Source organism: Balaenoptera acutorostrata, chromosome 17 (genome assembly GCF_949987535.1).
Source record: "Balaenoptera acutorostrata chromosome 17, mBalAcu1.1, whole genome shotgun sequence".
NCBI classification, from domain to species: Eukaryota; Metazoa; Chordata; class Mammalia; order Artiodactyla; family Balaenopteridae; genus Balaenoptera; species Balaenoptera acutorostrata.
Genome location: NC_080080.1, coordinates 79,601,183 through 79,617,152, shown reverse-complemented (window position 1 = coordinate 79,617,152; position 15,970 = coordinate 79,601,183). Strand labels below are relative to the sequence as shown.

The 15,970-nt window shown below is 44.0% G+C and overlaps 1 protein-coding gene across 1 annotated transcript; it reads left to right on the top strand.

The window, feature by feature from the left end:
* The first annotated feature begins 56 nt into the window (after positions 1–56).
* Positions 57–5,225, top strand: MRPL15 (mitochondrial ribosomal protein L15). The gene is made up of 5 exons (XM_007168600.2): positions 57–222; positions 1,043–1,197; positions 1,788–1,953; positions 4,134–4,257; positions 4,710–5,225. Exons 1-5 carry the CDS (start codon positions 115–117, stop codon positions 5,045–5,047), a joined length of 891 nt encoding a protein of 296 aa, XP_007168662.2. The 5' UTR covers positions 57–114; the 3' UTR covers positions 5,048–5,225.
* The last annotated feature ends 10,745 nt before the right edge of the window (positions 5,226–15,970 follow it).

Sequence of the window (15,970 nt, the reverse complement as noted above, 5' to 3'; positions counted from 1 at the left end):
GCGGCGCGGCGGGCCTGCAGCACGACAGAGGCGGGGCCGCGGCCGTAAAGCAGCGCCGGAAATCACGTGGCTCTGGCGGCCCGGCGCCCTTGCGACTTGGCGGGCGCGCGGGTCATGGCCGGCCCGGTGCGGGGCGGGGGGCCCCAGGCCCTGGACCTGCTGCGGGCCCTGCCCCGTGTGAGCCTGGCTAACCTGAGGCCGAACCCGGGCTCCAGGAAACCGGTAAGGCTGGGGGCGGCGCGGGGGCCCTCGGGGTCGCGGGTCCAGAGGCGCGGGGGGAACCAGGGACCCCTGAGCCCCTCTGCTTAGGTGACGCGGGAAAACCTGCCCACGTGGTCCTAGTTCTCGGTAAGGTTCAGGTTTAGAGGCTTAATTACGTTAATTAGGGCGGGGGAGCGAGGTCGCAGGAAGTACAAATGATTGTCTCTTTTAAAATTGGGTTTAACATGGAGTGCTTTTCCATACCTTATCTTCATGGGAAAGATTTATTACGTTTGATGTCTCTTCTGCAAATCATTGAATATAGCTAGAAAAGCTGTCATGGACATACTGTCACTTTAAAAATCAATTCGTTGCTTTCCTGAAGTGACAGGATGTAAAGTAAGAAAAATATTTTCCTTATAAATTGGCATTTAAATAAAACGCTATATATGGGTAACAATGGCATATTGACAATTAATTCCAAAATAAATGCGCTTGCATATCATGCAAACTTTGCTTGTTGTGGATGTTTTAATTCTACAATTTTTTTCAGTTCCAACCTGTCACAGTCTCCTTTTTTTCATCTCATTCTTGGAACTTTCCCTTTGAAACACAACTTGGAGTTTGGTTGCAAGAACTAGCTACATCTTAAGAGGCAGAGTTGCTCATGTGGAGTGTTTGGACTTCAGAGCAGCTAGGATGGTGGCTGGCACGTAGTGGGCTTGGCTAGTCCTGCTCGGTTGGATGAATGAAGGGCATAACCAAAAAATACAGTGCAAAGGTGAAATGCAATTTTAAAAAGTGCATCTGTAGATCATAAAACATTCTTCTTTCCTTGCAGGAAAGACGACCAAGAGGTCAGAGAAGAGGTAGGAAATGTGGCAGAGGCCACAAGGGAGAACGACAGAGAGGAACCCGGCCCCGGCTGGGCTTTGAGGGAGGCCAGACTCCATTTTACCTGCGAATCCCAAAATACGGGTTTAATGAAGGACATAGGTAAGTTTACTTTGCTTCTTAGTGTAAAAGTACCTAATTCTCACTGAGAGTTACCTAAAAATAGGTTGGTAGAAATTTAAATCCACTTTGAGGCAAACTTTCACTGCTGTTTCTCTGAACCATTTTTGGTAATGAAGTTTAGCCTGAATTGGGGAAAAAGCCAGACGCTGCACTGAGACTTGCAAAATGGAGATAATGGTGCCTGCTCGCGAGTTTTAGGGTGATTACATGTATAAAATCTGACTCATTGTCACCCAATAAATGGTAATCACCGTTACTTTGAGTTCCATTAATGTATAATTTACATAGTGGGTTAAAATTTCCATGTATTTATTTATTTGTGTAAATGAGTGAAGTAGATGCCTAGGCAAATAATTGTTGGTGAAACAAAGTAAGTACTTACTGGTTTTGTTTCATTGCCCCCAAATCAAGGAATATTACATGTTTATGCCATACTCAGGGGTTTTATTTTGTTAAACCATATAAATTGATGGAGGAAAACCCAGGACAAAGCTCTGAGTTGATCTGGAGATCTTGCTGGAAGGTAAGTCTGACTGAGTTTTCCAACTAACGGTTACTTTCTTGTGTAGCTTCAGACGCCAGTATCAGCCTTTGAGTCTCAACAGGCTGCAGTATCTTATAGATTTGGGTCGAGTTGATCCTACACAACCTATTGATTTAACCCAACTTGTCAATGGGAGAGGCTTGACCATCCAGCCATCTAAAAGGGATTATGGTGTCCAGCTGGTAGAGGAGGTAAGTCTGAATTAGATTTTTTTGGAGTTACATAGATGGCTATTTCTGATTTCCATATAATCGACACTCTGCCTCCTTTATTTTTATCCCTTTTGAGTTGTCATAACCATTACGTAGCGGCGATCGTGTTATGCTCGTGATTTTAGAAAGCTGCATGCTCTTTGTGGCGGGAGGCAGGGGCGGCTCTGTTTCCTGGTCCTGGGATGTTCTTCTCCTGGGTACCCATTCATATTTCTCCCTCACTCTCTTTGGTTCTCTGTTCAAATGTCATCCTAGCAGGAAGATGTTTTTGACACTCTTTATAAAGGAACATTCATACTCTCATACCCGACCGTCTGCCTTATTCTGCCCGAAGGATCTTTCTTTGAGTGTATGAACACCTGACACTTATTACCAAGTAATGCATTTATTTTTCATTGTTTTCCTCATTGTGATGTCAGTTCTTTGAGAGCAGGTACTTTGATTCATTGCTGTATTTTCAACATTGGAAATATTGGCTTGTGATAGTCACTCAGTATTTATGGAAGACAGAAATGAACCAAATCCAGTTCTAATTGTAGGGAAGCGGTTTTCTATTTGTAGAAGTTGGCCAGGAGTTTCATAAGCAAATAAACTTGTAGATTGTTAATCAACTACCCGTTTCTTGTATGTCAGTAATACGATGTTGCTGTGTAAGTAACTTAGTGTCCACTAGAGGGAAGCATAGTTTATGGGAAAACCTTTTAGATTCCTTTGAAAAAGTAGTTGTCGATAAAAGTTTTCCAAATAAAATGATTCGAAGAGAGAATACCAAATACACCATTAAGCCTCAGTATTCTACTTGTATAGAATTGTGTATAAGGGAACACAATTGTAGATTAACATATGGAAAAATCCTTGACCTCACCAGACATTAATGCACATCCCAACAGCTTTCAGGCATGTGTGTATTAAACTAGCAAAAATCATTCTGAAATCTACACCAGGACATTGGTTGAATAAGTACAGTTATACATTATTTACAGCTCTGTAAACTGCTTGCCCTTTTCTGGATTTCAGATTTGTAGTAAATAGTGGATAGTAAGACTCTTTTGCTCTTTCAGCACAACATTACCAATTTGGGAACAGAAGTCCTAAGGAAAAACAAAATAAAAGAAACCTATATAATGAAATGCTAAATATTCTTCTTATAACACTGAAAATGCTGGAACTAACCCCAATGCCCAAGGATAGGGAAATGGTTAAGCAATCTGTGGAATAGTAATTAGAAATCTCAAATAATATGGCAAGACTTTGTTTCATTGAGTCAAAAGTGCCACTGACTGTAAAAATGCCTACCAGTATCATAGATGGGAAAAATGTGAGAAAATGTGTCTTAGAATTGATGGAATATTTTGAAATTGGGAGCCAGCTTGTTTCGGCCGCACCAAAATAGCAAAAAAAATTTTATTACTGCAAAAAGAATGGTAGTGCCACCATCTTTTTATTTTGTCAGAATCTGTTTTGAAATTAGAGTAAAATATAGCACATCCTAATGAAAGTGCCCAGACAGGACTTTAAAAAGTTGAGTACTATTTTTATTTTTGTTGTTGTCTCTGCCCCTTTCCCTAGAGGGGCCTGGCCCCTCCCAAGCTCAGATACTTTGTTCTTATGCTGGCTCAAGCCCACTTGGCCCCCTCTTTAACCAGCTCTTGGCCTCTTGCTTACTTATGGGTCGGGAAGGTAAGTTTTTATCGGTGTCACGCGGCATAATGTGGTTAGGAACGAAGGCGCTGGGACTAGACTCCCTGGCTTTGTGATCTTGGGCAAGTTGCTTAACCTCTCTGTGGTTCAGTGTTGCCGTCTATGACATTGGTGTGGCAGTGATTCTGTGGGTTTAGAGTTGTTTTGAGGATTAAACAATCTGCTGTTAATGAAGTAATGGGAATGTGTATTTATGTTGGTACCCGCCAAACGCGTAAAATCGAATGCTAGTCATCCCTGCTCGTAGGGAATGAAAATTGGTAAAACAAGTTGGCCTAAAAAAACGTGGAAGAATTTGATGTTTGATAGGACCTCAAAGCAGAGGTATTTAAAGTAGGAATAGCTGTCACGTTGCAGGCCCTTTAGAGGAGAAAACACAGTATAGAAGGGAAGCTCATGTAATTAACTCACTTGTAGCCAAGCCGTCTCCTCACAGACCTTGTTTTGACGGGTGACAGGGTGCTGACACCTTTAAGGCAAAAGTTAATATTGAAGTACAGCTGGCTTCAGAGCTGGCCATCGCTGCGATCGAGAAGAACGGGGGTGTCATCACGACGGCCTTCTACGACCCTCGAAGCCTGGGTAAGCTTGTTGCCTCGGGGTCTCGTGCTGACTGCCACATGAGGGTTTGACTTGCTCTGCAGCCCCCTTGGCTTCCTGTTTGAGGGGTTTCTGCTAGTGGTGTGGCTGGTGGCGCTGCCTTCTCGTACACCTCAGCCAGTGTGTCGTAAAAAGGTTTTGTTTTGTAAAACGTGGGGCTTAAATATGATATTTCCCGCGTTTGGAAATTCACTCGCTGTTGGTGACCCAGGAGTAACTTTGACTTTCAAGATGCAGACTTTTGAAAGTCAAGTGTTTCCATTTGCTTACTTAAGACAAACCTGTTTAATAAAAAAAAAAGTTTTGGGAATTAAGTTTTCCTCTTGGAAATATTTAAAAATTAATAATTAAAAGAATACCATTATTAAGAGAAAATCATTATGTATATAGCCAGTATTTGCATCTCTCTCTTTCTATTTAAACATTTTTTTTAGAAATTCTGTGCAAACCTATTCCATTCTTTCTCCGTGGACAACCCATTCCTAAGCGAATGCTCCCCCCTGAGGCACTGGTAACCTATTACACTGATGCAAGGAATCGCGGTTACTTGGCGGATCCTGCTGAATTTCCTGAAGCGAGACTGGCGCTCGCCAAGAAGTACGGTTATATTTTACCTGATATCACTAAAGACGAACTCTTCAAAATGCTCAGTGCTCGAAAAGATCCAAGGCAGATTTTCTTTGGTCTTGCTCCCGGGTGGGTAGTGAATATGGCAGATAAGAAAATCCTCAAACCTACGGATGAGAATCTCCTCAAGTACTACAGCTCCTGAGTTCCTTCCAAATGAGCAGATGGTAAAAGAGCACCAGAAAGGGACTGAAACACATGTGTTTCCCGTTGCATTTGCTTAATTTGTAATTCTGCAGATGTTGGTGTTTTCTGTGTAATCATCTCTCTCTTTGTTATCTAAGTTAAAATAAAAATACAGTAAGCAAGGACTGCATAGAGGATCTGGTGGAACTGTGTGCTTCTGTCTCTGTTCTGAGCTCCCTGGTTCTCTGCCCAAGGAAGAGTGTAACTCTTAGACAATTTCCAGTTGAGTTTTCCATCATCTTTCCATCCAGGTCTTGTCTTATTGTTGCAAATCAGAGTGAACACGCAAGTGGGATGGGATTGCTTTGTCGGCTGCTTGGTCAAGGTCAGAGGGCTGCTAATGAGCTGGTGAGCCTCTTACTCGGTAGCCGCGACGAAGCGCTGCTACCCAGTGTCAAGACAGTAAGCCTTCAGCTTGGGATGATTAAGATGTGGGATGTGAGTTGAAGGTTTAAGACTGGTGAGTAGCTTCTAAGTAGTTCAATATTTGCTAGCAAAATTGAGACAAAAATTCCAAGGGAATTCATTTTCTCTATTCAGAGTAGACAGAAATGATCAAGCCAGTAACATTTTTTTCCTTGAAGAAGGTAAATGTTCTAATTCTAATTGATACGATTTTACTTATTTCATAGACTTTGGAAACCTTTGTTTTTCAGTCATTTTAAATGCTTTTGAAAAAATGGTCAATGATTATATAAGCCATAAAAACAATTGGTCATGTGAAAGTTAAACTCAGTTAATTTAGAAGGTTCAGTCAGTAAGCTCATTTAGCTTTGCAAAGATCTGTTGTATCTAAACCACATGAAAGCTTAATTTATCCTGATGCAATTAAATCTTGAATAATTCATGATAATTCTTCAACAGTAGAAATACAATGATTCCTGCTTGTTTATTTTACGAAAATAAAAAAATTAAAAAAACTAAACAGTGCATTATTTTGTTACCTTATCTACCTCAATATTGCTGAGCTAAGATTCAGTTTGTGAAGTAATTTAAGTACCAAGAGTGTATTTCGGTTTTTATCCAAGATTATTTAGTTTGGCTTGTTATTAAACCATTTCTTAGTACCCAGAACTTATAAGAATCACTACTAGCCCCATCTTCTTGGATAGTCACCTATGAATTTCAGAGGATGGGCAACAATTTAAAAACATGTTTTTATTTTTCAGAGACACAAGTGACAGGTGTTTCTGAGGGAGAGTGATGATAAAACACCAGAAACCATCTACTTTTTTCTGTGCCTCTTTTTCTAAACATTTTGGCCATAAAGCCATCTTACACTTCCTATGCTAGGTACCTAAAAAGTTTTATTTGAATATTATATACAGAAGAAGACAGATGGTAGCAAAGAAAAATTCCAAGGTACAGAGAAAACGTGTTTTTATTGACGATTACAGTGACTAAGAGTCAGGAAGAGAATACATTTTCATTTTTTAAAATCACGGGGAAAAGTCCCCCAAAACTTTCTGTCATTATAAAAGTAGTTCATGCTTGTTTTGAGGTTATGTAATACCGAAGTCTAAAAAGTAAAAGTCCATATTCTCTTACTGTTGCCCGTCCCTGACCTACTACCACTGTTTAGTTTGTTTGGAGTCTCTTCTTTTTTTGAATCAAAAAGGCATAGACTGCAGGGGGCTTCCCTGGTGACGCAGTGGTTAAGAATCCGCCTGCCAATGCAGGGGACACGGGTTCGAGCCCTGGTCCCGGAAGATCCCACATGCCATGGAGCAACTAAGCCTGTGTGCCACAACTACTGAGCCTGCGCTCTAGAGCCCGCGAGCCACAACTACTGAGCCCACGTGCCACAAGTACTGAAGCCCGCGCGCCTAGAGCCCGTGCTCTGCAACAAGAGAAGCCACCACAGTGAGAAGCCCAGACACCGCAACGAAGAGTAGCCCCCACTCGCCGCAACTAGAGAAAACCTGCACGCAGCAACGAAGACCCAATGCAGCCAAAAATAAATAAACAAAATAAATAACTTTTTAAAAAAAAGGCATAGACTGCAAATAAAGGCAATGACCTTACTTCTTATTGTTACATCTAATACTGTTTCAAAGGCACTTTCTGTTCGGGTAAACTGCACCCTATTCTTATGCCATTGCTATAGGATCCATTAGGCAAGTTCCTTCACCTTTGCCAACTGTAAAGTGCAGTGACCCATAATCTTTGTATATTACAAGCTCAAATACCATGATGATTGAGGTGTTGCCTTGGGCTGAGGAAAACTTCTTTGACCTCAACCTATTTGCACAGAAATGAACTTCCTTACATTTAAACACATCCTGTCCTGTGTCCGTCCTGAAGCAGGAGACAAGCCCGAGAGACCACTCGTTTTCTGTGCAGAGTGCTGGCCTCGCTCTGGGTGGGTTACTGCCCCCTGGACGTGCTGCTAGAGGTTCCATTTCGTGGTTCACTTCGCAGTTGTGTCGGAGGGGCCGGGGCTGCCTCGACAGTTCTTCATGGGAAATGAGGGGGCAGTTAGTCGCGTGAAGGTGGATGATGGGGCCTCCTTGCCTTCCAGTCGCAGAATGTACTCGTGAGGCCCTTAGGAGGGTCCCCGCACCACGTAAATGACTCTCAACTACCCTGAGCAGCAGTGAGGGTGGAAAAGGAGATGGCAGACGCCAGACTCGCTGAAGTTGGCCGACTTGGGGGCCTGCAGGTGAAAGGAAGTCCGGATAGAATGATAAAGGGAAGAGTGAAAACAGGAAACAGCTGCCTGGTGACGTGTCACCCTCAGGGCGCAGGGGCTTAGTCACAAACAGCTGTATCCTGGGCTTAATCGTATGATCGTGCAGATCATTCTTGGCCAAAACAGGCACGTTCCACAAAATCCGTCCATTCTGCTTTATGAAGCCAGTCCTAAAATCGCTGTGTAGCAGGGAGACTCAAGCTGAATTATGTAACAGTGCTGGGTGCTGCTGGTCATTTCCAAGGATGAAGAGTTCACATCACCTGGAGATCTAAGTAGAAAAGCCAGACGCCTTCCGTCTGGATTGCAGTCCTTTCCTGGTGTGTGGCTTCAGCCTGTTTTCAGTGTACGTGGCCTGTGTGGGTCCAAGACCAGAGAAGCTTGAGTTGATATGCATTAGGAAAGATCTTTTCATGCCTGGAAGTAGTAACTGGATTTCCTCGGTTTATTTTCCTTTTTGAATGTTACTTTATTCTTTGGAACGAGGAGCGGCTCTGCAAGGGCGGAGAAAACGCCAGACAGCAGCAGAGGGACCCAGCTCCGCGTGCGTCAGAGAACAAAGCGTGCTCCCTGACTAGTTAGTGCAGATTCTGGTGCCCGCGTCTGGGAGGCTTTGCTGCAGACAGTGTGCCGGGCGTGGCACGGTCTTGCACATGTAAACTTCAGTGCTGCTCCAGGCTCCAGTGGCAGCCGGATGACCTGGGGTACATCCTTTAACGGCAACGCCCTCTCCTTCTGTGGCTGGGGGCTCACTGGGTTACCAGGGAGAGGCTCCACGCACGGAGGCCAATTTGCAGACTTGCCGGGAGAGTTTCCCTGGGCTCAGAGGCTGGTACTAGCTGTGTGACCGTTATTTAACCTCTCCGAGCCTCGGTTTCACCATCTGAAAAAGGGGATAATGACAGATCCTAACGCATCCGGTGATGATGGGGATTGAAAGACGTCAGTATTTGTGAGGCACTTACCACTGCGCCTGACACAGAAGTGCCTCTGAGTGTTCGTGAATTAAGTATCTTATGTGGTCCACCTCGTTTGTGGTAGCTGTTCCATAAATGTTATTTCCTTTTCGCCTTAAGATTTGCATACAGTCTGTGGTCAGTATCTTGTCGATGAAAAGAAAGGCGTGCTAAACTTTATTATTTTAATCAGGACCTGCTGAGAAAGGACATTTTGGGATGATCATATGGTTTTTATCCTTCAGTTTGTTAATATGGTGTATCACATTGATTGATTTGCATATATTGAAGAATCCTTGCATCCCTGGGATAAATCCCACTTGATCATGGTGTATGATCCTTTTAATGTGCTGTTGGATTCTGTTTGCTAGTATTTTGTTGAGGATTTCTGCATCGCTAGTCATCAGTGATATTGGTCTGTAATTTTCTTTTTTTGTAGTATCTTTGGTTTTGGTATCAGGGTGATGGTGGCCTCGTAGAGTGAGTTTGGGAGTGTTTCTTCCGCTGCAATTTTTTGGAAGAGTTTGAGAAGGATGGTTGTTAGCTCTTCTCTAAATGTTTGATAGAATTCACCTGTGAAGCCATCTGTCCTGGACTTTTGTTTGTTGGAAGATTTTTAATCACAGTTTCAATTTCATTACTTCTGATTGGTCTTTTCATATTTTCTATTTCTTCCTGGTTCAATCTTGGAAGGTTATACCTTTCTAAGAAAGGTATAGTCTAAGAATTTGTCCATTTCTTCCAGGTTGTCCATTTTATTGGCATAGAGTTTCTTGTAGTAATCTCTCATGATGCTTTGTATTTCTGTGGTGTCTGTTGTAACTTCTCCTTTTTCATTTCTAATTTTATTGATTTGAGTCCTCTCCCTCTTTTTCTTGATGAGTCTGGCTAAAGGTTTATCAATTTTGTTTATCTTCTCAAAGAACCAGCTTTTAGTTTTATTGATCTTTGCTATTGTTTTCTTTGTTTCTATTTCATTTATTTCTGTTCTGATCTTTATGATTTCTTTCCTTCTACTAACTTTGGGTTTTGTTTGTTCTTCTTTCTCTAGTTCCTTTAGGTGTAAGGTTAGATTGTTTGTTTGAGATGTTTGTTGTTTCTTGAGGTAGGATTGTATTGCTATGCACTTCCCTCTTAGAACTGCTTTTGCTGCATCCCATAGGTTTTGGATCATCGTGTTTTCGTTGTCATTTGTCTCTAGGTATTTTTTGATTTCCTCTTTGATTTCTTCAGTGATCTCTTGGTTATTTAGTAACGTATTGTTTAGCCTCCCTGTGTTTGTGTTTTTTACATTTTTTTTCCCTGTAATTCATTTCTAATCTGGTAGTGTTGTGGTCAGAAAAGATGCTTGATATGATTTCAATTATCTTAAATTTACTGAGGCTTGATTTGTGACCCAAGATGTGATCTGTCCTGGAGAATGTTCCGTGTGCACTTGAGAAGAAAGTGTAATCTGTTTTCGGATGGAATGTCCTATAAATATCAGTTAAATCTATCTGGTCTGTTGTGTCATTTAAAGCTTGCGTTTCCTTATTAATTTTCTGTCTGGATGATCTGTCCATTGGTGTAAGTGAGGTGTTAAAGTCCCCCACTATTATTGTGTTACTTTCAGTTTCCTTTTTTATAGCTGTTAGCATTTGCCTTATGTATTGAGGTGCTCCTATGTTGGGTGCATATTTATTTATTTATTTTTAAAAATTTATTTATTTAATTTATTTATTTTTGGCTGTGTTGGGCCTTCGTTGCTGCACACGGACTTTCTCTAGTTGTGGTGAGCGGGGGCTACTCTTCCTTGCAGAGCACGGGCTTCTCATTGCGGTGGCTTCTCTTGTTGCAGAGCACTGGCTCTAGGTGCATGGGCTTCAGCAGTTGCAGCACGCGGGCTCAATAGTTGTGGTGCACGGGCTTAGTTGCTCCACGGCATGTGGGATCTTCCCAGACCAGGGCTCGAACCCATGTCCCCTGCATTGGCAGATGGATTCTTAACCACTGCACCACCAGGGAAGCCCAGGTCCTCTGCTTTGACAAATGGAGTGAGGGACCTGCAGAAGACTTTTTCCAACTCTAAAGAATTGGAAAGAGAATTCTCCTTTCTTCTACAAGTGAGGAAGGACAGGCTTTCAACCAGACACACACACACACACACACACACACACACACACACACACACGCATGCGCGCGCACCCCTTAGCCATCAGAAATGAGGCAAGACTGCCACCTACTGACCACATGTGAGCACTTCGTGGGAATTTCCAGGTGTGATCTTGGTCCCACTTAATTAGGATTGTTAATTATTCATGATTTATACATTCAACAAACCCGAAGTGCTCACACAGCAGGCCCAACACCAGGCACTGGGGCTACTAAAGTCAGAAAGGCAGAGTGATCACCTTACACGCACCGGTAGAAGGGAATGGAGAAGCAAGTGAAGGAGAAATTGAATCCCAGAGCAGTAGGTGCTGCGGGTAACCTGCTCCCAGTACTCTAGTTCACCCTTAATTTTAAAGGAATCAGAACCTGCCTCTGGGCACGGCAAACCCAAGTTCTTCCTTGGTTGCCGTCGGTGACGAGGAGGAGGAGGAGGAGGAGGAGGAGGAGGAAATCAAAGCCAAAGTAGCAACAATGGTTTTACACTGATTTTCACTTAGCTCCCCCAGAAACCTGTAAAGTGGCTTGCCAAGTTTCCAAAAACGACATTTATAGCACATTTATAGCACCGCCTAGCGTGTTAAGGACACAGAAGAGACAAACTCTTACTTTCTGAGACTTTATATTAATGTACACATTTGAAAACCAGATGCAGACTATTTAAAAAAGAGACGCCCCAGGAGGTGTGCGCTCAGGAACTAGCGTTACCTGTGGTGGCAAAGTGGTTTAAAGCAAGAGATTTTGAATGAGATGGTCCTGCGTGTGTGTCCTGAGTGGGCTGCTGACCCAGGAGGGCTGTTAAAGCTCAAAGCTTCAGCAGCTTCTCTTGTGAGATGGCAAGGTCCATCTTGTGAGATGGCAAGGTCCCTCCTCAGATGGCTGTGGTGCTGGGTGTGAGAGGGAAGGTGTACGTCATCGGCAAGTGCTGGGCACAATGGAGGTCCAAGAAGCGGGAGCACTTGTTGTTTTTGTGAAGACATTGTATGGACGGCTTCGGGGAAGATGGCCCCCACTAACACAGATTTCTCTCCTTGTGCAGCAGAATCTCGGAGCACACACTTAGCCGGGGCTCCCTGCACCTGCCACCTGTCATTGCATGCCCACCTGCTTTAGTCTCTCACCTGGAGAACTCACCTCCCTAGACCAGCAGGCGGGCACCTGCTATAATTTAGCCAATGCCAGCTGCCAGGGAGATGAAATAGAACATAGAAACGCTGCTCTTAGAACTGTTCACAGTAAGGCAGTGGGCAAGGGAATACGTAAGCCTGTTCTTAGATGTTGTCCTTACAAAATAAGGGTTGAGCATTAAAGGGAATTCACTTAGGGCAATTGGTTTTTCTGCAGTTAGTAATCAACATCACCAACCCAACTAATATAGTGCTCCTTGTAGAAAAGGGGGAAAACAAGTCTGACTTACGAACATTTAACATCTAAAAGGATCTTTACATCTAATTACAACCTTCTATTTAGACAACTAGACTTATCATCAAATTCATGGAAATTCCATGAACGAGCAGCATTGGTATCCCCAGGGAGCTTGTCAGCAATACAGAGTTTCAGTCCTCACCTCTCACCTGAGTAAGAATCTGCATTTTAACAAGATCACGGATAGTTTCTGTACACGGTCAAGTTTGAGAAGCTCTGGTACCATTTATGGAGCTTGCGTATTGCAGTACCTCATCTAGAGCACTAGGAGGAGCCATTTCCCCAAGTTTCTTATACTTCTTAAGGGTGCATTTAGAACCACAGCTGTAAATCGTTTTTTGCAATAAAGTTCTTTTCCTCCACTGGAATAACATTTTGCTCTTTAAACAAAGAGAAAACAAAGAGAATAACAAAAAATGTTATGTACAACATATAAAGTTGTATTTGATGAATGATTGTGGAGAAGGAATATCTTTAAATTTCTCTATTAAGGTCTAAAATATTTTAGAAAGACTAGAACAATGATTGTTCTACGAGTCCAGGCAAATATTTGAAAATGATATGACAGTATTTGTATTATAGCTTGGGATGGAGCTACAATAAAAATAGGTATATTAAATTGAAGAACTTTGGCTTTGAACTACAGGCGCGTGCGCGCGCGTGTGTGTGTGTAGTTTATTTCAAGAAGTCCGTCCATTAAAGAAATATGAAAAAAATGTAGAAACAAGGATGGCGTCATTTTATCATGTCATAAATAAGCCACGATGAACCTTTAACCCATGAAACCTCGTCATCAAAGACTTCTAGTCAAGGTCACTGGTAAAAATGAACTTCCTGCTTCTTTTCTTTAGAATAAACAAAGAAATCTATAAATTGAGACTCCAGGCTTACCAGCTACGGGGAACTCTGTGGCTGGGCTAAGTGACACAAAGGGAGCTGGGAGCAGCCGCTTGCCCTGCACCCCTGGGCCACGCAGCTGCTGCCATGGGCCACCCAGCGCTGGCAGCTCAGCCCTTTGGGGAGGGTGAGACCTGTGGTAGCTCCTTGGAGCTCTGGCTTCTCCACCTCCAGGTTTCAGGAGCGGGCTCCTTGGAGAGAGTTTCCCGGTTTCTGTGGGGCCCGACTGCACTGGAGAATTCAGGGGACCTCTTCTACCAGCGCCTGGTCCTCCTTCCGTCCCAGCAGATACTCACCCCCTAAGCTGCTGTTGTAAGATACAGGTGAGGATGGCTCAAACAACCTGATAGAGAAACGAGAAGTTCAGAGAAATAGTTCATAAGCGCATGAAATCTGCACCACCTCACCAACGATGAAATAAAAACCAAAGAATCCAGGGCCGGTGAGCCTGTGTGGAGCTGGGCCCTCTTTTCCTCCTTATTAGGACTGCAGTTGGGCACAGCCTTTGAGAGTGCAGCTGGACGGTATTTGTCAAAATACAAAATACTCATATTTTTAGGCTCAAAGCCACATTGTAAGCCAGAAATGGTGTTGGAACACTAGAAGCCTGACATCCTGGCGTGCAAATGCAGAGGGAAGGCGAGTGCCCCTCCTCCCCTTCCTTCTCCTGGGTGCCTGCCCCCCAGGCCTGCCTGCACTGCTTATTCTCATCTTATTGGTAAAACCGAAGAGCTTTGGTCCCTGTAGCCAATGACTTGCCAAATCGGGATTTCACAGTATTCTTCAGATATTTCCCTTAGAAACACTGAATTGCACCAAAGCAAACGCAAGGGGGAGGGACTGATGGTGGTGAAGGGTTAACGATCTTATATTTTTCACGAAGGATTGTGAAATAAAGGCTTTTCCAGCTGGGCAGGGCAGCCCATCAGCCTCCCGCCAGCCCCCGGTCACTCGTGCAGTGGGGACTGGGAGAGGGTGTTCTGGCCTCTGTTCCGCTCGCTCCTCTGACGGCCCCTCCCATCCCCGCCCCACTCTCACACGTGGGAAAGGTGTGTGAGCTCTCACGGTCAGAGAGAGAATTCAGTGTTCCAAGCCCCGACATCACACAAAAGAAAACCAACGAGGCCGTTCTGGGCTCCCAAGAACACTGGGTAATCACCGAGTTAAGCTTAAATAATTAGAGATGGAAAAAATAGGAAAAAAAAGTTGTTTAGGCACCTGCATTGAACCGTAAGGAACGTCCCTTCCTTGCTGGGGCTCCTTTGAGCCGGTCTGAGTGCTGGGTGCTGGTCATGCACGTTGAACTTCATCCCGAGGACAGCGGACCTCGGGCTACCTGCAGAGCTGGAGAAACCAGGTTCCCTTCTCTGTCCCTCTCCCGACAGCTCCCACCCCGATCTCAGATTTCTCTGAAAGCACGCAGATGGTGGAGCAGTCAGGAGAGGAGCTCATTTTACCTTGTCTTCCGGCCACACTGCTCAACCTGCAAAACTCGGATGAAAAGGCTCATCTTTGTAAAACATTCATAATTTGCTACAAGTATTTCTTTTTTTTAAATTGAAATATAGTTGATTTACAATGTGTTAGTTTCAGGTGTACAACAAAGTGAATCAGTTATATGTGTGTGTGTGTGTATATATATATATATATATATATATATATATATATATATACATACAATTCTTTTTCAGATTCTTTTTCCTTAGAGGTTATTACAAAATATTGAGTATAGTTCCCTACGGCTGCAAGTGTTTCTTCAAAGCAGAAAAGAACTGATGTTTATTGAGTGCTGACAATGTACTACAGCTAGGTTCCGTATAGAAATGAACTCCAGTTCGTGACCACCTGCTGGGCCCCAGGCAGGAACGTTGGCCTTCCTGGGACCTGAGGCACGGCCCGCCCAGCGTCTGGAATCCGCCCATGGTCGCTGGGCCTGTCTTACTGTGCACGCTTGCTTGTCTTCCTGGTGGCGTGGAGGGTACACAAACCCTCGCTGTCTCAGGCAACAAACGTGTTGAGGGTCACTTGGAAAGGACCGTGTCTGTGCCCTGAAAGCTCAACACCCCCGGGGGAGGTCAAGAAAGCAACAGCAAGAAAGCAACACTCGGAGGAGGGGTGTCTGAGGCTTGATGCAAGTCCAGGAGAAGACGGTGTAGAAATGCTTTGCAAAAATGCTGCTGGTGGCTGGTGCCTGGGGTGACAGTGACCAGGCCAGCAGGCCATTTGGGAGGAGATCTGGGCTCTGAATTGAGAAAGGTCTGGAAGTATCCTAATTTATTTTTCCTTTTTATGTATGTATAAGACTGACATGGTAAAAACCTGCATCTGAGAAGACCTAAGAAGGATTTTTTTACCAAATGTAAAATAAAAAATTGGAGTGATGAGAAAGCGCTGCCTCATAGTTTAATTGGCAGCGTTTTTCTCCTTCTTAGTGGCTCATGAAATAGCAGCACATCTTACAGTTGACAACATTTTAGGCTTGTTGAAATACGGTTTTTTAGGTTGATTTTACATACGAGGAACTGAGGCGCAGAGAGGTTAAACGACATGCTCAAGGCTGCACAGCCAGTTGCTGGTAAGATGTGGACAAAACAGGCCGCCTCCGGGCAGCCCCCCGCGCCGCGGGGTGTGGGCGGTGGGTCCTGGCTGTGGTTTTGGTTTGCCTCCTGACGCCCGGCTCGCCTTTGTTCCTGCCGTTTTCTGAACCCGGGTCTCCAGGTGGTCTGAGCGGTTCAGTGCGCACGTCTCTGCCGGGATCCGCCCG